Source organism: Panthera uncia (assembly GCF_023721935.1).
Source record: "Panthera uncia isolate 11264 chromosome B3 unlocalized genomic scaffold, Puncia_PCG_1.0 HiC_scaffold_1, whole genome shotgun sequence".
NCBI classification, from domain to species: Eukaryota; Metazoa; Chordata; class Mammalia; order Carnivora; family Felidae; genus Panthera; species Panthera uncia.
The window spans coordinates 64,887,854-64,908,982 of record NW_026057582.1 but is presented as its reverse complement, the minus strand read 5'-3'; the positions used below and the strand labels follow the sequence as shown (position 1 = coordinate 64,908,982).

Here is a 21,129-nt window from a genome sequence, read left to right as displayed (position 1 = left end):
AACCCACAAACCATCAGATCATGACCTAAGCTGAGATCAAGAGTTGGACACTCAACTGACTGAACCACCCAGGCTCACCCAACAACACAGTTTTTAAAACTATTTTTTTCTTTAGAAAACAGTAACTTTTGAATAAAAAATAAGATGCTGAAGCAGACAGTCCTTGATTCAAAGGACAAGAACTGATCTACCACATGCTTTACATTAAAAATTTTAATTATTCATCTTTCTTACCCAGTACAAAAACTGCCCACCAAAAAATTAACAGAAAACAAATGTTTAGTGTAACTTTTCTATATTTCATGTGGAAATGTAGTATTTGCCAATTTGGGGACTATATTCCCTGCTGTGTCCTCCAAAATATGACAAATCTTCTGAACAAGTATGGGTAGGGGACAGTTTAAAAAAACAAAAATTTCTAAACATAGGTTCTCAGATTTTAACTGTGATCAATTTTATTACCAAGAGAAAAATAAAGATGGTCAGAACACATAAGAGCTTACTTTATGTCAGGTAGAGTGAAAACCTGCTTCATGAACTTTCTAAAATTATAGTACAGAACATGGGCTGTACAAATGGGCAGAAAAATAATTCTTTTTATGGCTCCTTACTTTTTCAACAATGAGAAAGTATTTAGGCATTTTCATATATAAAATCACTAATTTTTTAATTTAGAATCAGAGCAGGGGCACCTGGAAAGCTCAGTTCATTAAGCGCCCGACTTTGGCTCAGGTCATGATCTTGCAGTTTATGAGTTTTGAGTCCCACATCAGGCTCTGTTGCTAACAGCTCAGAGCCTGGAGCCTGCTTCAGATTCTGTCTCCCTTTCTCTCTGTCCCTCCCCCTCTCATGCTTGCTCTCTCTCTCTCTCTCTCAAAAATAAACATTTAAAAAAAAAGTGTTTAGAATCAAAGCAAATTACAAAATCTCAATACAAATCAACTATAAACTGAGCAAAAAGGCAGGGAAAAACATGCCAATATTAATTAATGATCTCTAAAAAGCACAAAACAGTTGAAAGAACTATACTTATATTACTTAAAAGTTCATAATGAACTAAAAAAAATCACTAACAAGTATTTTTTTTTAAAACAAGTATTGTTTCTTAACATACTCTACTGGTTTTCCTGCTTTAAAACAACCATTGTAATATTAACATGTAATACCTTAAACTGTGCCTTCAGTTGTTGGTTAGGGATTTTTTTTTAATCTTTTTTTTTTTTTTAAGTATAGTTGACCGAGAATTTCTTAATATCATTTTAAGAGAAACCCTATGTTGATAGATAATTCAACTTGGTCATTGAACTCAACCTCAACTTTATGGTTATCACAGGCACCTTAAAAAGAGCATATCCTAAACAAAACTCCTGCTATGTTCCTCCACTCCCAAATCATCATCTTTGTGATTATTACAACCATTCAAAAGGCCAGAAACCTAACAATCATCCTTAGTTTTTCCCCTATTTTCCTCACATTACACATCCAATCCATAAGTTAAATCACACCAATTTTCCCTCTAAAATATATCCTAAATCTATCCACTTCTCTCAATCATCTTTTACAAGCCAACCTCAAACTCTTGTTTGGACTATTCAAATAGCTACTTAGACATCCACATAAGATATATGCCTAGCATTGGGGTGTCTGGGTGGCTCAGCCAGTTAAGCATCCAACTCTTGATTTCTGCTCAGGTCATGATCTCATGGTTTGTGAGTTTAAGCCCTGCATCAGGCTCTGCACTAACAGTGCATTCTCTCTCTCCTTCTCTCTCTGCCCTTCCTGTGCTCATGTTCTCTCTTTCAAAATAAATAAACATTTCATAAGATAAAATAAAACTTCATAAAATTTGACTGGCCACAATAAAATTAATAAACTTTTAAAATTAAACACAGAATGGGGCATCTGGGTGGCTCAGTTGGTTAAGTGTCAGACTTCAGCTCAGATCATGATCTCACGGTGGGTGAGATTGAGCCCCACATCAGGCTCTGTGCTGACAGCTCAGAGCCTGGAGCCTGCTTCAGATCCTGTGTCTCCCTCTCTCTCTGCCTCTCCCCTGCTCGCTCTCTCTCTCAAAAATAAATAATGAGAAAGAATGAAATATGGCCTTTTGTAGCAATGTGGATGGAACTGGAGAGTGTTATGCTAAGTGAAATAAGTCATACAGAGAAAGACAGATACCATATGTTTTCACTCTTATGTGGATCCTGAGAAACTTGACAGAAGACCATGGGGGAAGGGAAGGGGGAAAAAAAGTTAGAGAGGGAGGGAGGCAAACCATAAGAGACTCTTAAAGACTGAGAATAAACTGAGGGTTGATGGGGGGTAGGAGGGAGGGGAAAGTGGGTGATGGGCATTGAGGAGGGCACCTGTTAGGATGAGCACTGGGTGTTGTATGCAAACCAATTTGACAATAAATTTCATATTAAAAAATTTTTTTTAATTATATTAAACACAGAATTATTCAACCCCTCACCAAGAAAATAAAGAACCTAAAGCTGTACACACACACACATATACATATATACAAACACTTCAGGACACAAAGAGTTTCTGATGAGAATAACAAAAAATTACCAAGTAAATTCCAAAATGAATTCAATCACTCATATTTTTTTAAAGTATATTTTTTTCATTTTTTAAAGAGTATTTATTTATTTTGGAAGAGAGAGAGGGGGGTGCCTGGGTGGCTCAGTCAGTTAAGCCTCCAACTTCAGCTCAGGTCATGATCTCACAGTCTGTGAGTTCAAGCCCCGCGTCAGGCTCTGTGCTGACAGCTTGAAGCCTGGAGCCTACTTCAGATTCTGTGTCTCCCTCTCTCTCTGCCCCTCCTATGCTCACGCTCTATCTCTCTCTGTCTCAAAAATAAATTAAAAAAACATTAAAAAAAAAAAAGTTAAGAAAGAGAGAGAGAGAGGCAGGGAGGGCGAGAGGGCAAGAGAGCGAGAGAGACAGAGACAGAGAGACAGAGAGAGAGGGAATCCCAAGCAGGCTCTGCACTGTCAGCACAGAGTCCGATGGGGGGATCAAACCCATGAACTATGAGACCATGACCTGAGCCAAAATCAAGAGTCAGATGCTTAACTGAATGAGCCACTCAGGTGCTCCTCCAATCATTCATATTTTATTCCTGTATTTCTAATACAGACCTTATTTCTGTATGAACACATACTTGAGGTAGATACAAAACCATGCTGGGCAAATATAAACATCATTTTAAAATTTCCATTCCAATTTCTCTTAAAAGATAAAAATCAAAATTTAGAAACCTACTCATTCATTGCTCCAAGGAATGAAAATTTGTAACATTATCTTCAATTGGATTTTCCTACAATAAACTGTAAAGTTCAAAACAACCCAAAACCACAAGGTCCTCTATCAAATGCAGTACCATTTTGAAGATGGTTCTAAGAAGATAATTATATACAAACACATTTGGTCAGATTTCTAAAAATAATTACATATTTCAAACAAATAAGGAAATTTTGATTTCCTTTTATATATAATTGTGAATTCAAGACTTCAAAAAAGTTATCAGACAAAAATGTACAAAGATTTCAGTGATATGAACTATATATATCTAATAACAAGGGCATAATTAAGTATATGACATAATTGTATGACAGGTTATGAAGGTTTTATTAAGGTACTTACTGAAAACTTATGATACAAATATTGTTTAACAGAAATATAAAATAAGTGAAAAAACTCATAGCCATTAGTGTTTGTGTAAAAATATCCTGAGAAAAAACTAGAGGAATGGTGCAGTTATAGATAATTTCTCTGAAAATTAGAGAAATTCTAAGCTTCTTTAAACTCTTCTGAATTTCCCAAATTTCTCATTCTCTAAACTTCCTTTTCTGATTTTTTTTCAAATTTTTGAAACAAACGTATTTTGTAATTCCCAGAAAATAAATTTAAAGTTTGGGACAAGTCAACTTCACTAAGCTTATTACAGCCTATTTCTCCCAATGATTGCAACCAAAAACCTTGGACAGAACAAAAAAAGCAACTGAGACACCTGGGTGGCTCAGTCGGTAAAGTATCTGACTCTTAATCTCAGCTCAGGTCATGATCTCATGGTATGTGAATTCAAGCCTGATGTCAGGCTCTGTGCCTTCAGCACAGAGCCTGCTTGGGATTCTGTCTCTCCCTCTCTCTGCCCCTCCCCCACTTGTGTTCTCTATCTCACAAAATAAACTTACCGGAAAAAAAAAAAGTATCTGAGGACTCTGAAAAGTACACAGCAGATAGACTAGATAGGAAGTCAAAACTTAAATAAAGACCCATGATGGAAGTGAGTTTCAGGCGCTTTTTCCTTTCCTCTTTTCTTTCCTGGTTTGACCCCTGGATGAGGCAAGTCCCCAAACTATGTAGCAGGAGCACAGAACAAAAACTCAGAACCAAGAAAGAGGGTCGTTGTGAGCCAGAGAGTGTGAGGAAAAAGTACTGAGGCTTTTTACTCCCTTCCTGGCCCAAAGGCTAGCCTCAGAGTTAAGCCTCAAACTAAACCCTAAATGACACATCCACAGTGCAGTGGAGGTGGCCTGAGCATCTAAGGCCCTGCAGAGAACTGGGAACTAAGAAAAGGAGCCCCTGTGGTCAAAAGAGCATGAGAAGAATCCTATTATCTTCTTCTTTTTTTCTCAATACTTTCACCTGGGGGGCAGTCTAGTCTAGTCCCAGCACAAGGGGGAAGAAGAATGGATAGGGGGTGGGAAGAAGTGTAGCTGTAACATCAAGAGAGTCCCAGTTTCAGAACACTAGTAAAAAAGGGCTCTGGGTAGCCAAAAGATACAGGGGAAATCTCAGAAGAAAGAGCAAAAAGAGGATCCCCAACACAAATCCTAAGCTCACCTCCAAACTGCACAGTGGAGGAGAGGTGAAGAACAGCAGCAAAGACTTTGACAGCTATGACATAATCCACCATCCAAGTCCCAGATTATACTAAAAATGACACATGTACAGAGTAGACCCAAACACCATAACAAAGGCTATGAAATCACGGACATTGGAACCACCACCTACAAAGAGCAAGACAGAACTTGCAGTCTAAATCTAACTGGGTTGACTACGTACCAATTTAAAACAACAAAATCAACATTATCTCCAGAGGATTTTTATAAAACCCAGAATCTCACAATATAATATCCCAAATATCTAAGATAAAAGCCAAAATAACTTGAAACACAATCAGTACAATCTGATCTATCCAACTCAAAAAAAAAAAGACAGCCAACAGATGCAAGCCTGAGTCAATCTGGATGTTAAATTACCAAAGAGGATTATAAATCAGATTTTATAGCTATACTCTACCAGGTAAATGTGAACATTCTTGAAATGACTGGAAACAGAAGTTTTCAGCAGAGAAACAGAAAAATATAAAAAAGAATCAAATAAAAGTTTTAGAAATAAAAAGCACAATTTGTGAGGGGAAAAAACCTTACAGATGGAACAGAGAGTACAAAGATTGGGAGAAAAAAAAGGAAAACTCTCAGGAACCTGAGGGAGCATTATCAAAAAAATATAACATTTGTGCCGCTATTATCCTAGAAGGAAAGGAGAAAAAAATGGCTATAGAAAATAGATTTGAAGAAGAAGCTTCCCAAATTTGGTCAAAGACATACAGATTCAAGAAGTTCAGTAAACCTCAAATAAGACAAATTCAAAGACAACCATGCACAGAAAAAATCATTATCCAATAACAAAAAGCCAAAGGTATATATTTTAAAAAACCTTAAAAGAGCAAGGGAAATACAACACAAAGAAACAAAGATTAGAATGAGCGCAGATTTCTCATCAGAAACCATTAAAGTGAGAAAATAGTGGAATGATATCTTTAAAATGCTGAAAAGAACTCTCAACCCAGAATTTTATATCCAGCAAGAGTATCTTCACAGCATGAAGGCAAAATAAAGATATTCTCAGATGAAGGAAGACTAAGAGAATTTCATCAGTAGCAGACCTCCCTAAAAGAAATACTAAAGAAAGTTCTTCAGAATGAAAGAAAAGAACACCAGAGAGACACATGGAACTTTACAGGAATGAAAAAAAGAAATAAATACATAGGTAAATATAATAGATTCTTCTTCTCCCATTAACCTGACTGCTGAAAGTGAAAATTGTAACAGAGTATCTTGAGATTTTCAATGTCTATCAATTTAAAACACATAAATATTAGGGGTGCCTGGGTGGCTCAGTTGGTTAAGCAGCCGACTTCAGTTCAGGTCATGATCTCAGAGTTCACGAGTTCAAGCCCCACACTGGCCCTGTGCTGACAGCTCAGAGCCTGGAGCCTGCTTCAGATTCTGTGTTTCCCTCTCTCTCTGCCCCTCCCCTGCAGGTGCCCACTCGCGCACGCTCTCTCTCTCTCTCTCAAAAATAAACGTTTAAAAATATATATACATAAAGGGACAGAGACAAAAAACAATAGCTAAGTTAAAATATAACACTACAAAATATTCTATACTTTGAAAGACAGGAAAGAAAAAAAACTGAACAAAAAGCAAATATTCAAACATTATACATATATCCAAATACACTAAAAGTTATATCAAATGTAAATGGTCTAAATTCACCAATTTCAAACAGAGACTGTCAGGTTGGATTTAAAGAAACACAAGCCAATAGCTCAATAGAGCACGTGACTCTTAATCTCAGGGTTGTGAGTTCAAGTGCCACAGTGGGTGTGGAGCCTACTTAAAACACACACACACACACACACACACACACACACACACACGCCAACCATATACTGTCTACAAGAAACCCACATATATACAACGACATAGATTGGTTAAAACTGAAAGGATGGGAAAACATAGACTAAACAAACACTATCAAAAGAAAGCTTGAGGGGTGCATAGCTGGCTCAGTCAGTGAAGCATGTGACTCTTGATCTTAGGGTTGTGAGTTTGAGCCCCATGTTGGGTGTAGAGGCTACCTAAAATAAAACCTTAAAAAAAAAAAAAAAAGCAAGCAAGCTTGAGTGGCTATAGTTATAGAAGACAAAATAAACTTTAGAACATGGAAAATTACCAGAGATAAAAAGAGTCTTTTCATAATGACAAAAGGGTTGATTCACCAAGAAAACAATCCTTTTAAAGACACCTCAAGGCTTCAAAATACTTGAAAAACAGAAATAATGGAAGAGAAATACTTGGAGACTTCAACACAATTATACTTGAGACTTCAACACATGTCTTTCGGGAACCTATAAAACACATGGACAGGCAATCAACAATATAGACTGATCACCACTATCAATCAACCTGACCTAATATGACACTTAGAGAACATTCCACCCAACAAGAGCAGAATATACATTCTTCTCCAGTGCATGTGGACAAATCACCAAAAAACAGACACATGGGCCATAATACAAACCTTAACAGATTTAAAATAATTAAAATAATATAAAGTATATTCTCTGACCACAACAAGAACACAAAAATATCTGGAAACCCCCAAATATTTGTAACTTAAGCAACACTTTTAAATAACCTACGGGTAAAAAAGAAAGTTCTAAAGGAAGTTTTTAAATTTTGTGAGCCCAATGAAAAGAAACAAAATCAACTAAAGCGAAAAGAGGAATTTATTATTAAATGCTTATATTAGACAAGGTCTCAAATTGTAACCTAAGCTTCCACCTAAGAACCAGAAAAAAAGGACAAATTAAACTTCAAACCAATGCAGAAGGAACTAATACAGAACAGAAATCAATAAAACTTAAAACAAGAAAATATAAAAAATGAACTAAACCGAAAGCTGCTTTTTTGAAAAGATTAATAAAATTGGTAATCTTTAGTTGGATTGATCAAAAGATAAAAATTACCAGTCTCAAAATGAAAAAGAAAATTATCACTACATACTGTACAAACATCCAAAGGATAAAAAAGGAACACTACAAACAACTCTATGCCCATAAATTCCTTCAAAGACATACTACCAAAATTCACTCAAGAAGAATTAAGTAACCTTAACAGTCCTCTATTACAGAAAGAATTAGTTAAACATATCAATTTATTCCTACGGATTGTGTTTTTGGTGTTTAAGAAATATCTGCCTAACCTAGGGTCACAAAGGTTATCTCCTATGTATTCTTCTAGAGATTTTATAGTTACACGTTTAACATTTAGATCTATGATTAATTTTAAGTTTATTTTTGTGTAAGGTGTGGGATATGAATCACAGTTTTCTTTTTTCCATGTGGATACAATTGTTCCAGCACCATAAAAAAAAACAAAAACAAAAAAACTACCCTCTTCCACTGAACTGCCTTTGCACCTTTGTTGAAATGAGGTGTCCCCGTACATGAGTCTATTTCTGAACTATTCCATCTCATCAATCCATTTAGCTTTACATCAATACCACACTGTTTTGATTACTGTAGCTACAGAACAGAGATTCAAATACAGTATCATTAGTCCTCTAACTTGTTTTGGTTAGCATAGGTCCTTTGCATTTCCATGTAATTTTGAAATTAGTTTCCCAATTTCTGCATCTTGTCAGATTTTTCTCTAAGAATTTCAGAAGAAATGAAAATTCATATTTACACAGAAATCTGTATGCTAATGTGTATAGCAACTTTGGTCATAATGACCAAAACTAGAAAAACCATTTACCTTCAAGAGGTAAATGGATAAACCACCTCTGGGATGCATCCATAAAATGGTACTACACAGCAATGGAAAGGAAGGAACTATTACACACACAGCAACATGGATGATTCTCAAATGCAATATACTACATTTACATTTGAATCTGAAGCCAGATTCAAAGGCTACGCAATGTATATATGATTCTACTCATAGAACACTGTGTAGAAGACAAAACTATAGCAGCAGAGAACAAACCACTGATGGTCAAGTACTGGAGTTGGGGAAGGATTTAATTTCAAAGGTACAGCTCTAGGAAACTGCTATGCATTTCAACTGTGGGTGGTGGTTACACGGCTCTGCATTTGTCAAAAGTGGAACTTTACTGTAATTTAAATATATCTAAGAAAAAAAAATAAAGATCATGCATATAATAATCACAGACCTCCCTGAACAGCACTAAAAGTATACACCTATGGTATAAAATCTTATTTTCAATTAAAGAGTTTTTCAAAAATTTACTTGCTAAATATTTGTCTCTTACTTTATGGGTAGAAATTACGTTTATACAGTATATTAAACCTAGTACTATACTATAATACCAACCTATAGACTCAAAGGTCTATGTTTCTTAATTAGGAAACATTAGGATTACTCATCTATATGGAACTGTCAGACCACTCAACCACACCAATGAGATTAAGAAACTTCAGATGAATCCATATTTAAGCAATGGTTTCCAAAATGCTACCTGCAATCACATCAGAACCTTTCCCTGATGAAAAGCAGAGATAAATAACTTAAAATAAGAACAAGTTTCATGAGGTTCCAAAGAGAAATAATTTCCCTGGGCACTGTAATAGTTTTTATACTGTATCATACTCTTTTTCTAGACTGCATCACTTGAATTTTGGCCAAGATTTCTTAAGATTTACAATATAAAATTTAACTTTAAAAAAAAAAAGGAAGTTATGTATAGTGGCAATATTTTACTGACTACGGTCTGTAAATTCTCCATTTCTTTTATATAAAACTAAACAAAAGTTTAACTATAAAAGTCTAATAAATTTGGTTTTGTAAAGATAATAAATAGCATCTTTTGAGTCATTTCATCTTTTATTTTATTTTATTAATTTTTTTATTTTAGAGAGAGAAAGAAAGAGTGTGAACAAGGGAAAGGGGCAGAGAGAGAGAATCTTAAGCAGGCTGCATGTTCAGCATTAAGCCCCATGCGGGGCTCGATACCATGTCCCTGAAATCATGACCTGAGCTGAAATCAAGAGTCAAACATTCAACTGACCAAGTCACCCAGGTGCCCCTCATCTTTTATTTTATTTTTGTCCCTGTCCCAGCTTTGACTCTGTGTTGCTTAACTAAAAATAACTCATGGCACGGCAGTTGAAAATTATGGCCTTCCCTCTCAAAGAAAAAAGGAGTAAAATTCCAATATGTAGACTTGCTTTTCTCCAGTTAAAATACACACACAAATCTGACTGCAATTCATCCAACAAATATCTACTGAATGCCTTTTTATGCCAAATGTTGTGCTAAGTGTTGGGGGGTAGGATACAAAGATGAACAAGACAGTGCTAAGCTCTGAGGAACTCAAAGGTCTAAAATTTTCTATAAACTAGAAGAGTTGGCTTTTTTTTTTTTTTTTTTACATTTTAAGGCGATAGACACTTTGATAAACAAAGCTCACTGAAGATCATTATCTATGAGCCCCCTAGAGTCCAGGGATAAGAACCTTAGAGAATGGTTTTCATCTTCCAGTGCTTCTTTCTGCTGTCCACTGAAAAGAAGTATATAAACACCTGATTTCTGTAAACAGAAATTACTTAACTTTTCAGGATTATACATATTTGGTGAACGTTCTCTAATCAAGAAAGCATCAGCTGTGGGCTGATCAAAAAAGTAATTTCACTTCCCTGCTACTCTACCATGAGGTAGATGAAAACAGGAGTTAATATGGAAAAGGCAGGTACATAAACGCAGAGAGGTAGGAAAATATATATTGATGCTGTCATTGTACTACAGAGAATACAATGCTCCTTCTCTTGCATGCTTACCAACTAATTTCATGACTCCGTAAGTACTTTTTCTAGGCATTTTAGGCCTAAGTGAAAAACAAGCACAACATGAATAATTTCTTCAGTTTCTCAGTATCCGGATATTAGCTACTGTATGCCAGGCACTATGCTTAGCAACAGAAAAACAAAAGTAGTAGTTATATTATGTATCTAGTACTGTAGGAACACAGGAGATGTCTTTGAAATCAACATTTAAATTCTGTCCATTAGGTAAAGACCCAGAAGATTTTGTAAAAGTGAGTGATACAATCAAATCAGTATTTTAAGACCCTTTACACCCCAAAAAAGTTGGGGGAAAAGACCATGAAGATTTTAAGACTATAATTCTGGGTACAGTCAGCTTGGAGACAGGGATATCTGTTATGAAGCTACTAGCACTATATGAGCATAATAATTTCCCCATACCAATCCGAGGTATTGTCACTCTTTTTAGTCTCCTACTCCAGGGAGAAACAGATGTCATCAGACAGAAATCCCTTCAGCTTTTTACCATCAAACCTAAAACATCTGCATTTAATCTCTCCATCTTCCCTACTTTACAACAAGAACACACTACTTAAAATCTCTCTCTCCAACAGTGAGAGCTTTGCTACTAAAGTAAGATATTCTGACCAACAGCTTCAGCATTATCTGGCAGCGTACTAGGAATGCAGACTATCAGGTAGCACACCAGACCAAATGAATCATAACTTGCAATTTAACAAGATCCCCAGATGATTCACATCATGCACACTGAAGTTTAAAAAGCACTAGTCTTAACAGAAGCTGATTTTCTCCCAGTTTCTCAGAATCCTAAACACTATAGATATTCCATTCTCTCTCCTACCTCTATAACCTTTAAAAGACAAAACCCTACGCCCCCATTCCAATCTAATTTTTCAAAAAACTTTTCCACACTCCCCATCTCTATTTCTTCATATCCTACTTCTGGACCAATTCAAATCTGCCCCTTATCACCCTCCATTCAGCTCTCATTAAGATCAATGATCTTAGGGGGTGCCTGCATGGCTCAGTCGGTTAAGTGTCCAACTCGATCTCAGCTCAGGTCATGATCTCTCAGTTCTTGAATTCAAGCCCCACGTTGGGCTCTGTGCTGGCACTGCAGAGCCCTCTTGGGATGCTGTCACTCCCTCTCTCTGCCCCTCCCCCACTCATGCCCATACTCTCAAAATAAATAAACTTAAAAGAAAAAAAAAAGATCAATGCCCTTGAGAATGAGGCTAAAGCACACCTTTCAGTCTTCACCCTACTTGACCTCTCACCACAATTAAACACAATTGTCCTTTCTCTTTTTGAATCACTTTCCTCCTGTGTTGACATGTATACTAATGACGCAAAAGCAATGGTGGATGAAACTGCTGGTGCTTCAGCATGAATCAAGGCCAGGGGTACTAAACTGTACTACTACTAATTGGATTCTTCACTGCCAAGCTTTAGCATGGGGGGAGGGAGGAGCCAATTTCACTACAGAATAACCTTGATGAAGCAAAAATAATTATTTTACTGTAACTCAACCCTCGAATACCTATTTTTTTTAATATCCTACATCAGAAAATGGAAGTAAGTGTAAAGCACTTCTGCATCCTGAAGAATGATGGTTGTGTCAAAGGAAAGCACTGTTATAGAGCTGAACTAGACACTTTTTTCATGCAACACCATGTTTACTTGAAAGAACTTCTGACAAACCATGATTATTCAGACTTGGATATCTGGCAAACATTTTCTTAAAACTTAACAAAGTAAATAAGCCTTCCACTTCAAGGAAAACAACTGACAGTATTTATCGCCAATGATAACATTAAAGCTCTCAAGCAAAAATGACAATTTTGGAAAACTTGTATCTGCCACCATGAACTGGACAGCTTCCCAATATTGAAACTTTTCTGATATCAGTATTCACATTAAACAAATGTGAGTTTGTGATACTGTAGAATGACATATGTTAACATTTGGAATATCTGTACAGCTCAGTAAATCAATGATCAGTGCACAATTGTACAAGCTTAAAAATGGGTACAGAGTACAAAAAGTTCACTGACATGATTCAGAATCCACATTGTAACTAACCCTTAAGAAACTATCACTTGTCCAGTTTTGTATGGTATCAAAGAAGAATACCCATAATTATATTTAAAAAATCAGTACAACATTCCTCCCTTTGCCAACTACATCTATGGAGGATTTTTTTTTCATACATTTCAATCAAAATACAATGCAATAGACTGAATGCAGAGGCAGATATGAGAATCCAGCCAAATCCAAACTCATGTTCTTAGCCCCTCAAAACTCTTCCAGTGTTCTCTCTCAATGAATGGCACCATCATCCATTATAACCTGAATATTCCAGATACCTCCTTTCTCACTCTCTCATATACAATCATTCGACAAGTTCTATTTTACCTCCTGAATCTATCTCAAATCTATCCACTTCTTTTTACCTCTGTTACTACAAACCTCTCTCTCTGGATAATAATCTACCAAGTCTACAAGCATTTGTTCTTTCTGTCCTCTCCACCTATCTACTTTTGTTAGAGTAGTTAATGTTTTTGAAAGACAAACATAATCACATCAGTCACTCTTACAGTACTCCACAGTCTTCTATAGTACTTTTTATCTCTTAAGATAAAACCAAAAGCTTTTCTTGTCATATATACAAGACTCCATCCCATCTAGCCTCTACCTTGTACAAAGCACTCTGCAACCTTTCCTTGTCCCAGTGACAGTAGTTTTCTCTAAGTTACTCAATCACGTCATACTTAGCCACTTCAAATTCTTCACACATCGCCTCTTCTTTGAACACCTTTCTACCTCACCTCTTCATACTTTATCCCATAAACTTATCCATCCTTCATATCTCTAGGAAAAACCACTTCCTCAAAGGAGGCCACAGTGACCATTCCCACCCCTCCAGGTCATGTGTGTTCTACATACTGTCATAGCACCCTAACCTTTTCCCTTCATTGCACTTATCACAATTTATAACCACAATTTTATTTCTATAATTACTTAATATCTGCCTTCCCTATTAGACTAGTAGGCACCATAAGAGCAGAGACTCTATCTGTTTTGGTCATCACCATATCTCTAACATCTGACATAAAGTAGGAAGACAATTTAAAAGGTTAAACCCTTGTCACTGTTGTAGGTATTTTTTATTTTTTCCTGTAAATACACAACAGAAGGTTTTTACCACTGTATTCAACCACTTTGGAATCCAGACTCGAGACAGTCTTCTTTGGGATCTCACCCAAAGAATACACTAGGAAAATCTTTAATAGTGGTTGCCTTTGAACTGATTAGTCAGAAACAGGAGAGCAAGAGACTTTGTACTCTGTATCCTTTTGTGCCCTCATAATTAACTAAGATGATTATTTTTAAAAAAAGAGCCTTCTGGTACCTAAAAGTAGTACCCCTAATATTCCATTTCCTAGATCTTCTGGGGAAATCTTAGATTCCACCCTGAAAAGACAACTTTTCAATTATACTGTCTGAAAATATAGTAGGCAGGATCTACGAGAACCCAGGATGCACCTACTTATAATAGTATGTACAATAATCATCCATTTTAATGTGAATGCAAAATCATTTGTAATTCATTTAATTCTTATTAAATTTGTAACATATTAAATTTAACTCACTAACCACAAATGAAAGCAAAAACTAACCCCGAACTTGTATTTTACTCTCTAGGGCATAACCTTATAAGTTCAGGCATTACTAAGAAACATCACAGTTTCACAGAAAATGTATATTCATTAACTTCAAAAAGACAGTCAAAACTGGTACAAAAAATGGAGAGCCATATAAAATCTAAATTAAAGAAAAAGACTTAACATCTGCCTTTTTTTTTTTTAATTTTTTTAACGTTTATTTATATTTGAGACAGAGAGAGACAGAGCATGAACGGGAGAGGGTCAGAGAGAGGGAGACACAGAATCTGAAACAGGCTCCAGGCTCCGAGCTGTCAGCACAGAGCCCAAGACGGGGCTAGAACTCACGGACTGCGAGATCGTGACCTGAGCCGAAGTCAGCCGCTCAACCGACTGAGTCACCCAGGCGCCCCAACATCTGCCTTTTTTGACTAAACAGACATATAACTATTAATATCTGAACATATATTTACTCAATGTAACTAAGGACTCTTTGCTAGTATCTTGTGAATTCAAGTTGGTATGGGAGATTTTCACCAATATTCAAAACATGCGTATCATCTTGTTTTTCCCTACCTTATTTGTTGACTGTTGCAAAGAATTTAAAAAGGCTCTCCAAAATCAATCACTTTTACAAAATAAAGTCCCAAAATGAAATTCAAAATTAGAAATTCAATATTAGTATGCAGCCCACTTTAACCAAAACACTTCTCACATACATTCTTTAATCCTCACAAAGAGCCTACAATAAAGAAGATAACTATTTTATAGAGAAAGAAAGGCTCTCAAAAGCTAAATTACATGTAGCTGATCAAGAATCCAAGAATCTGAACTCAGATCTCTGATGCCACAGCCCATTCTTTCCACCTCACTATGGGGCCTCTCTGGTTTAAATTTTCCTTATGACAAGAAAAATCTGACTAAAGAACAAAGAGAGCAAACTAAGTTTTGTTTCTTTTTTTAATTGTCACAAATTTAATCAAACATCCATTTTTAGGTAGACAAATGACTGTTATGCCACATGAAACAGGGATAACCATTCCAATTTGAAATAGTCTTGTATCTTTACTAAGTAAATAAAAAATATAAGTCACATCGACTTTAATTTCATCTTTCTTAAAATTACATTGTATCAAATATAAAAGTCTAGAAGGGAAAATGGAAAAAATAACAATTATGTTACGATGGTAGAATTTTATATAGGGATGAGTTTTATATTTTAAAAATGTCCTTAAAAATTGTTCTTATATGGTAACACTTTTTTTAATGCCATTACAAATTACTATACATTAGTACCCAAGAGAAGATGCAAAACAACCGTTAATTTGACTAGCAAGTGTAATTTTTTTTTTTTAATTTTTTTGAAAGTGTATTTTTGAGAGAGACAGTGTGAGCAGGGGAACTGGGCAAAGAGAGGGAGACAAAGAATCCAAAGCAGGTTCTAGACTCTGAGCTGTCAGCACAGAGCCCGACGTGGGGCTCGAACTCACGAGGCCTGAGCCAAAGTTGGACATTTAACTGACTAAGCCACCCAGACACCCACAAGTATAACTTTTTAAAATACCAAAAGTGGAGCCCCTGGGCGGATCAGTCGGCTAAGTGTCCAACTCTTGATTTCAGCTCAGGTCATGATCTCATGGTTGTGGGATCCAGCCTTCTGTCAGGCTCCATGCTGAACAGGGAGCCTGCTTGGGATTCTCTCTCCCACCCTCTCTCTCAAAATAAATAAACTTTAAAATTTTTTTTTTTTTTTTTAGGGGCACCAGGGTGGCTCAGTTGGTTAAGCGTCCAACTCTTAGTTTAGGCTCAGGTCATGATCTCACAGTTCATGAGTTCACGCCCCACATCAGGCTCCACACTGTAAGTGCTTAGAATTCTCTCTCTCTCTCTGTCCCTCCCCAATTGTGCTGTCTCTGTCTCTCTCAAAATAAATAAAAAATAAAAGAAAAAGAAAAATTAAAAACAAAAAAATTTTTTAATAAAATACCAAAAGTAATTCTCAAGTTAATAAAGACCTTCTAATGAAATCTATGAATATTCAAAATTCTACTTCACTTTGCTATGAATCCTGCTAAAACAAGTGTCAACAGGAGGGCTAAATTATTATAAAGTTTGTTAATAACAAAAACTAGTTGACATAAATGGGCCATTAACAAACTTTGATTTTGAAACTTTGTTTATAAGGGTTTTTATCCTAAGATTTTTATCATTTTAATCAGATTTACAACCAAAAGTTATTTTCGTTTATTAATTCATCTTCATTAATTATTCATTCAAAATTGAAAACAATTAAAAATACTTTGTCAATTTAGTAATAAGAGCCTTTATTGCCATCCAAAGAAATTAAAATAATTATACCAAGTTTTAAGTCAACATCTAAAACATTTTCTAATTTCTTCAAACTAGCATTAAAACAAATACAGAAAACAACTGAGTTTTCATTTACTAACTACTGGAATTAAAAATTGTAATTAATTAATATAAAATAAACAATAAAAACCAAATGTGTTCAGCATTCAGAAGAATGGTTAATCTAACTGGGCAAGTATCACACGAGGGAAAAAACAACATTTACAGCCAATCTAGTAATGAATTCTCTTTTACATTTCTGCACTAATTCTACATTAAAACCTCTGAATAAAACTGTTTAAACTCTCTAAAATTTCAAAATCTGTTTCTACCATTCCAAAAATATGCTATAAGAGTAACATCCAATTTAAACCCTCCAAACTGAAATTTACAAAGCAATCATTTGCTTTAACAAAAGTACAATGTCATATAATACTAATGAAGAAAGGGGAGATTGGAAACTAAGTTCATTATCTTTTCTATTTCCTTGTTTATTTCAAGGTAATTTCTTGGTACAGAAATAGGTACCTTTAAAGAAGTATTTGTATTTTCTCAGTTCATAACATATTTTGAAAATGAATCAAGTTACAATTAGTTTTCCCTAATTCCTATTCATTCAACAAACATATTTGTGTCATGACAATGATCATTACAGGAATTTCTTCACTTACTAATTTTTATTTCTCAGAAATAAAATGCAAAACTGCAGAAACTTCTAAAAAGTTAACTTTAAAAGTCACTAGAGAAAATTCTATGCAAAGTGAAGTCAGCAAATGGTTGAAAACAGATGTCACCAGAGCAACTCCAAAAGATGATGAAGGGATGTACTTACGTTTCAAAACAACGATCCACGTTGTCAGACATCAAAAGCAGCATGCATAGCTGTTCAAGGGCTATTAGCTGCATGTCCCTTTCATCTCCCTGTCCCATCTGTAGCCATTCCAACAATGTATCAGGATCCACATCTGCCATGGTTTTTTAAAAGCCTCTTTGCTTAAATTAAAAAAGTAAAAGGAAAATTCCTTTAAATATCCAGGACAGATCAGCTTGGGTTAAAATTTTTTTTCTTTTATATCAGCTAGAACCAAATGTTCCTGGTGTCCTAGGAATTAGAAAAGACTCATAAGTATGTTTGGAGAAAGTACTTTAAAGCAGTTTTTCCACTTTCCTTATTCCTCAGGTTTAATGTTTATATATCATACTAAATAAAAACCAGTTTTGCACAAGAGTATAAGGGTAGGTAGTTTCTACTTAACTGGAAACCAGAGCTGTCTTTGTCAAACACAGTCAAACAAGCTTCAGATCCCACTACTGCTATCACCAACGTCTGTGCCAAAAGGCAAAGAAACCTTCCTAAAGGTTCTTTTTTTTTTTTTTCCAGCAAACTTCTTCCCCCGTCCTCCACCCAAAACTGATCTTCAGATAAGGGTTAGATTCAGTATTTTGAGGAGGCTCTAAACACTTTGATCCAATCCCCCTCTAAAATAAATTTCTGCTTTAAGATTATCTCCAATTCCACAAATTCTGCCGACTTCCTAATTTACTTACTGCTTCTTAAGATGTCCACATACGAACAATAATTAGATACAAGATGTATCTATGAATAAAGGCTTGGTTAAGAGTTCTGGCAGTCTTGGCAACTATTCTTAAAAGTTTAAAAAAGAAATGCTAAAAGTAAATGCAATGGACTAACACCTTACGGATCAGAATACAAGCCAATCTACGGTCCTCTTTCCCCATCCCCACAGAATGGGGCAGTTGGCTTAAAAACAAAACAAAACAAAACAAAAACAAAAACACGAAATAAGAGAAGCAGCCCCAAAAGGCAAGTCGTTACAAAAGCCCGTAGGCGCCCTGACGGGACGACAGCTTTGGGTCCCACGTACGCCAGCTGCAGGTGTGTGAATCCAACCGCGGATCACGGTGGGCACCCAACGGCGGCGACCAGCAGGAATGACCCAACACTCCGGGCCCAGCCGAGCCCCGCGCCGGGAGGCGCAGGCACCGCGCTCTGGTTTCTTGGCACCAAACCCCGCTAAGTTAGCTACCTGTGTCTAGGAGGGGGAAGTTCAGGAGGAGAAGCAGCAAGCCTCCAGTGCCCAGAGCAGGCCGGCGGGCCGAGCAGGGCGGCGGGTCTCTCGGGAGCTGCGCCCGGAACTCCAAGGCTCCGGGGGACGTCCCTGGCCGACCCGGCGGCGAACCCTTCTCAAGGGCAAGGGGGGCCCGCCGCGGGCTCCGGCTCCGGCAAGCCGGGCCCCGCCGCGGGCAGGGCCGAGGGACGGGAACAAAGGGGCTAAGCGGGTAAGCCCGCAGCAGCCCGGCCGACCTCAACTGGAGCTGGGGTCTCGCTCCCGGGACGCCGCCGGGCATCCCGGATCCCGGCCCCCAGGCTGGCCCTTCCGACCGCGTAAGGCACTCCCGCCTCCCTATCCTTTAAGCTCTTACCCGGGCTTGTCGTCCCAAACCGCTCCCGTCCAGCTCCAAGCAGGCCGCGGGCAGAGCCAGGCCCGGCCGCGGCCCTCGAGTTACCAGGAAGCCGCAGGCCGCGCAGGTCGAGCCGGGCAAGCGGCACAGGAAAAGCCGCGCCTCGTCCCTCCCCTTCCTCCGTGGGGACCTGGTGACAGGGAAGCGAGAGGTTCCCCCGACCGGCTGCAACCAGCGCACGTCCGGTCCCCGGCACGCGGCTCCTCAGGCCTGAAGCTCAGAGGCTCGCGCGGTGCTGCCGGCGGCGGGGGGAGGCCGCGTCCATCGCGATCCCGGAGGGGTAAGGGAGGAGGGTCGAACGAGAGCGGGGCGGGGAAGCTGCGGAGGGCAGCCGAGCTCGGCGGAGGCGGAGCAAATCGACTCTCCCGACAGCGGCCCCGCAGGCCGCCACGTGGGGCGCTGCGGAGACCTGTCGGCCGGCGGCGCAGGAGTGCCAACCTGGGGCGCCGGGCGACCGGACGCGTGGCCGCCACTACCGGGACGGTCTGGCCCCGCGGGCCTCGGACTCCCTTTATCAGGGGTCGCTTTTCGGTCGTATGCCTTGGCGCTTGTACGCTTCGCTGGCAATGCGAGCACGCTCCCAGCACCCCCGCACACTGGTGCACGCACGCTCAGCTTGTTTTGCACCGTGCCTACACACTTAGCGTGCTCCTGCTGTTAGGCCCCCACGCTGCACGTCATAGCGGTGGCCCAACCTGTCCTTGCCTAGTCTCCGGCCCGGCGGCCCGCACTCCGACGCGAGCTCCCCTCCTCCCAGCCCAGCAGCCCTACTCGCGCACGGAAGTGCGTCGCAGGAGGAAAAGCACCCTCCCCCCCACCCGGTGTCCTGGGAGGCGAACCCCCTGCAGTTCAGGAGAAAGAAAACCTTTCACCATAACCCTGAGAAGAAAATATTTTCAAGTATTATCTCCATCCCACTGATAAGGGAACTGAGCTGCAAAAAGCGTGAATTCAGGCTCAGTGGCGTCCCGGTAAGCAGCGCAGCTGAGAGTGTGCGTTTGACTGTCTTTTCTGTGGGTTGTGGTCTCAAGTACATCCGTGGTTATTCCTTTCAAACGTTTTGTTTTACACGCTTTGAAAATAAAATCCGCTTGCTTCTAAGACGTACTTGGAGATTTTTAGGATGTAGTTAATTGAAAATGTAAATATAGCTGTTTTTAATAAAGAAACGAACCCCTTGGTTTGTGAGATAAGCAAACCCATACCTCGGACACTCACTGTACTTTCCCCTTTTCATCTTTTAAACAAAAATGAATATTACATGATAGTATTTGTGTCCCTGTAAGCAACCTGCATATGCTTAGCCAGTATTTTGGAAATTACAGATTTTCACTTCAAACATATATAGGCACGTGTCCCACTGTCGCAGGTAATGATCCCTAGGTCTCCTGTTAACAGTTCAAATCAAGAGAAAAGGGTAGAGGATTCCACTATCTTGTCACAACTACAACACATACAGAAAATTCTTTGGTAGCTATAAACATGATTTGGAGCTACCAGGAAAATCTTCAAGGAGGAAGTAGCATTCTTTCTGTACCTTGAAGAATGGGTGGAATATAGACAGTGCAAGGGAGGGGGAAGAAAACAAGCAAAGCCTGGTATCTTCTGACAAAGGGAAGAGGGACAGTGCCCCGAGCAAAGAATCTGCATTCAACAATGAAGGGGAGAGAAGGTGGGGACTAAAGTAAGTAGGGCCTCGAATGCCAGATGCAGAATTTAAGCTTAGGTGAGTAGCAAGTTTTGGATTAGAACACTGACTAGAAGAATTAGGTCTTAGAAAGATTGATAGAATGGCTTAAAAGGAGCTACCTAGATGAGAAAATTAGCTGGGAGGTTGCTGAAATCCTCCATAGGTGGAGGGAGAAAGGGCCTAGTTATTGGCAATAAGAATAAAGAGCTAGGGGCGCCTGGGTGGCTCAGTCGGTTGAGCGTCCGATTTCGGCTCAGGTCATGATCTCACAG

General features: G+C 38.4%; 1 protein-coding gene and 1 long non-coding RNA gene across 7 annotated transcripts in view; one reads left to right on the top strand and one right to left on the bottom strand.

The window, feature by feature from the left end:
* HECTD1 (HECT domain E3 ubiquitin protein ligase 1) overlaps nucleotides 1-19,219 on the bottom strand; it is a 90,005-nt gene extending 70,786 nt beyond the window's left edge. For 5 of the 6 annotated variants that reach the window (XM_049612931.1, XM_049612935.1, XM_049612933.1 and 2 more), the window contains exons 1-2: nucleotides 19,129-19,219; nucleotides 17,516-17,676 (exon numbers count right to left, since the gene is read on the bottom strand). In XM_049612931.1, coding sequence (XP_049468888.1) covers nucleotides 17,516-17,655 — 140 coding nt within the window. In that variant the 5' untranslated portion in view covers nucleotides 17,656-17,676; nucleotides 19,129-19,219. Of the gene's footprint in view, nucleotides 1-17,515; nucleotides 17,786-19,128 lie in introns of all 6 variants that reach the window. The other variant, XM_049612932.1, reaches the window with a different exon arrangement.
* A 339-nt stretch (nucleotides 19,220-19,558) lies between these two features.
* LOC125909602 (uncharacterized) overlaps nucleotides 19,559-21,129 on the top strand; it is a 65,988-nt gene continuing 64,417 nt past the window's right edge. Inside the window, exon 1 of the long non-coding RNA XR_007453739.1 lies at nucleotides 19,559-20,138. This is a non-coding gene — a long non-coding RNA (uncharacterized LOC125909602). The remainder of the gene's footprint in view (nucleotides 20,139-21,129) is intronic.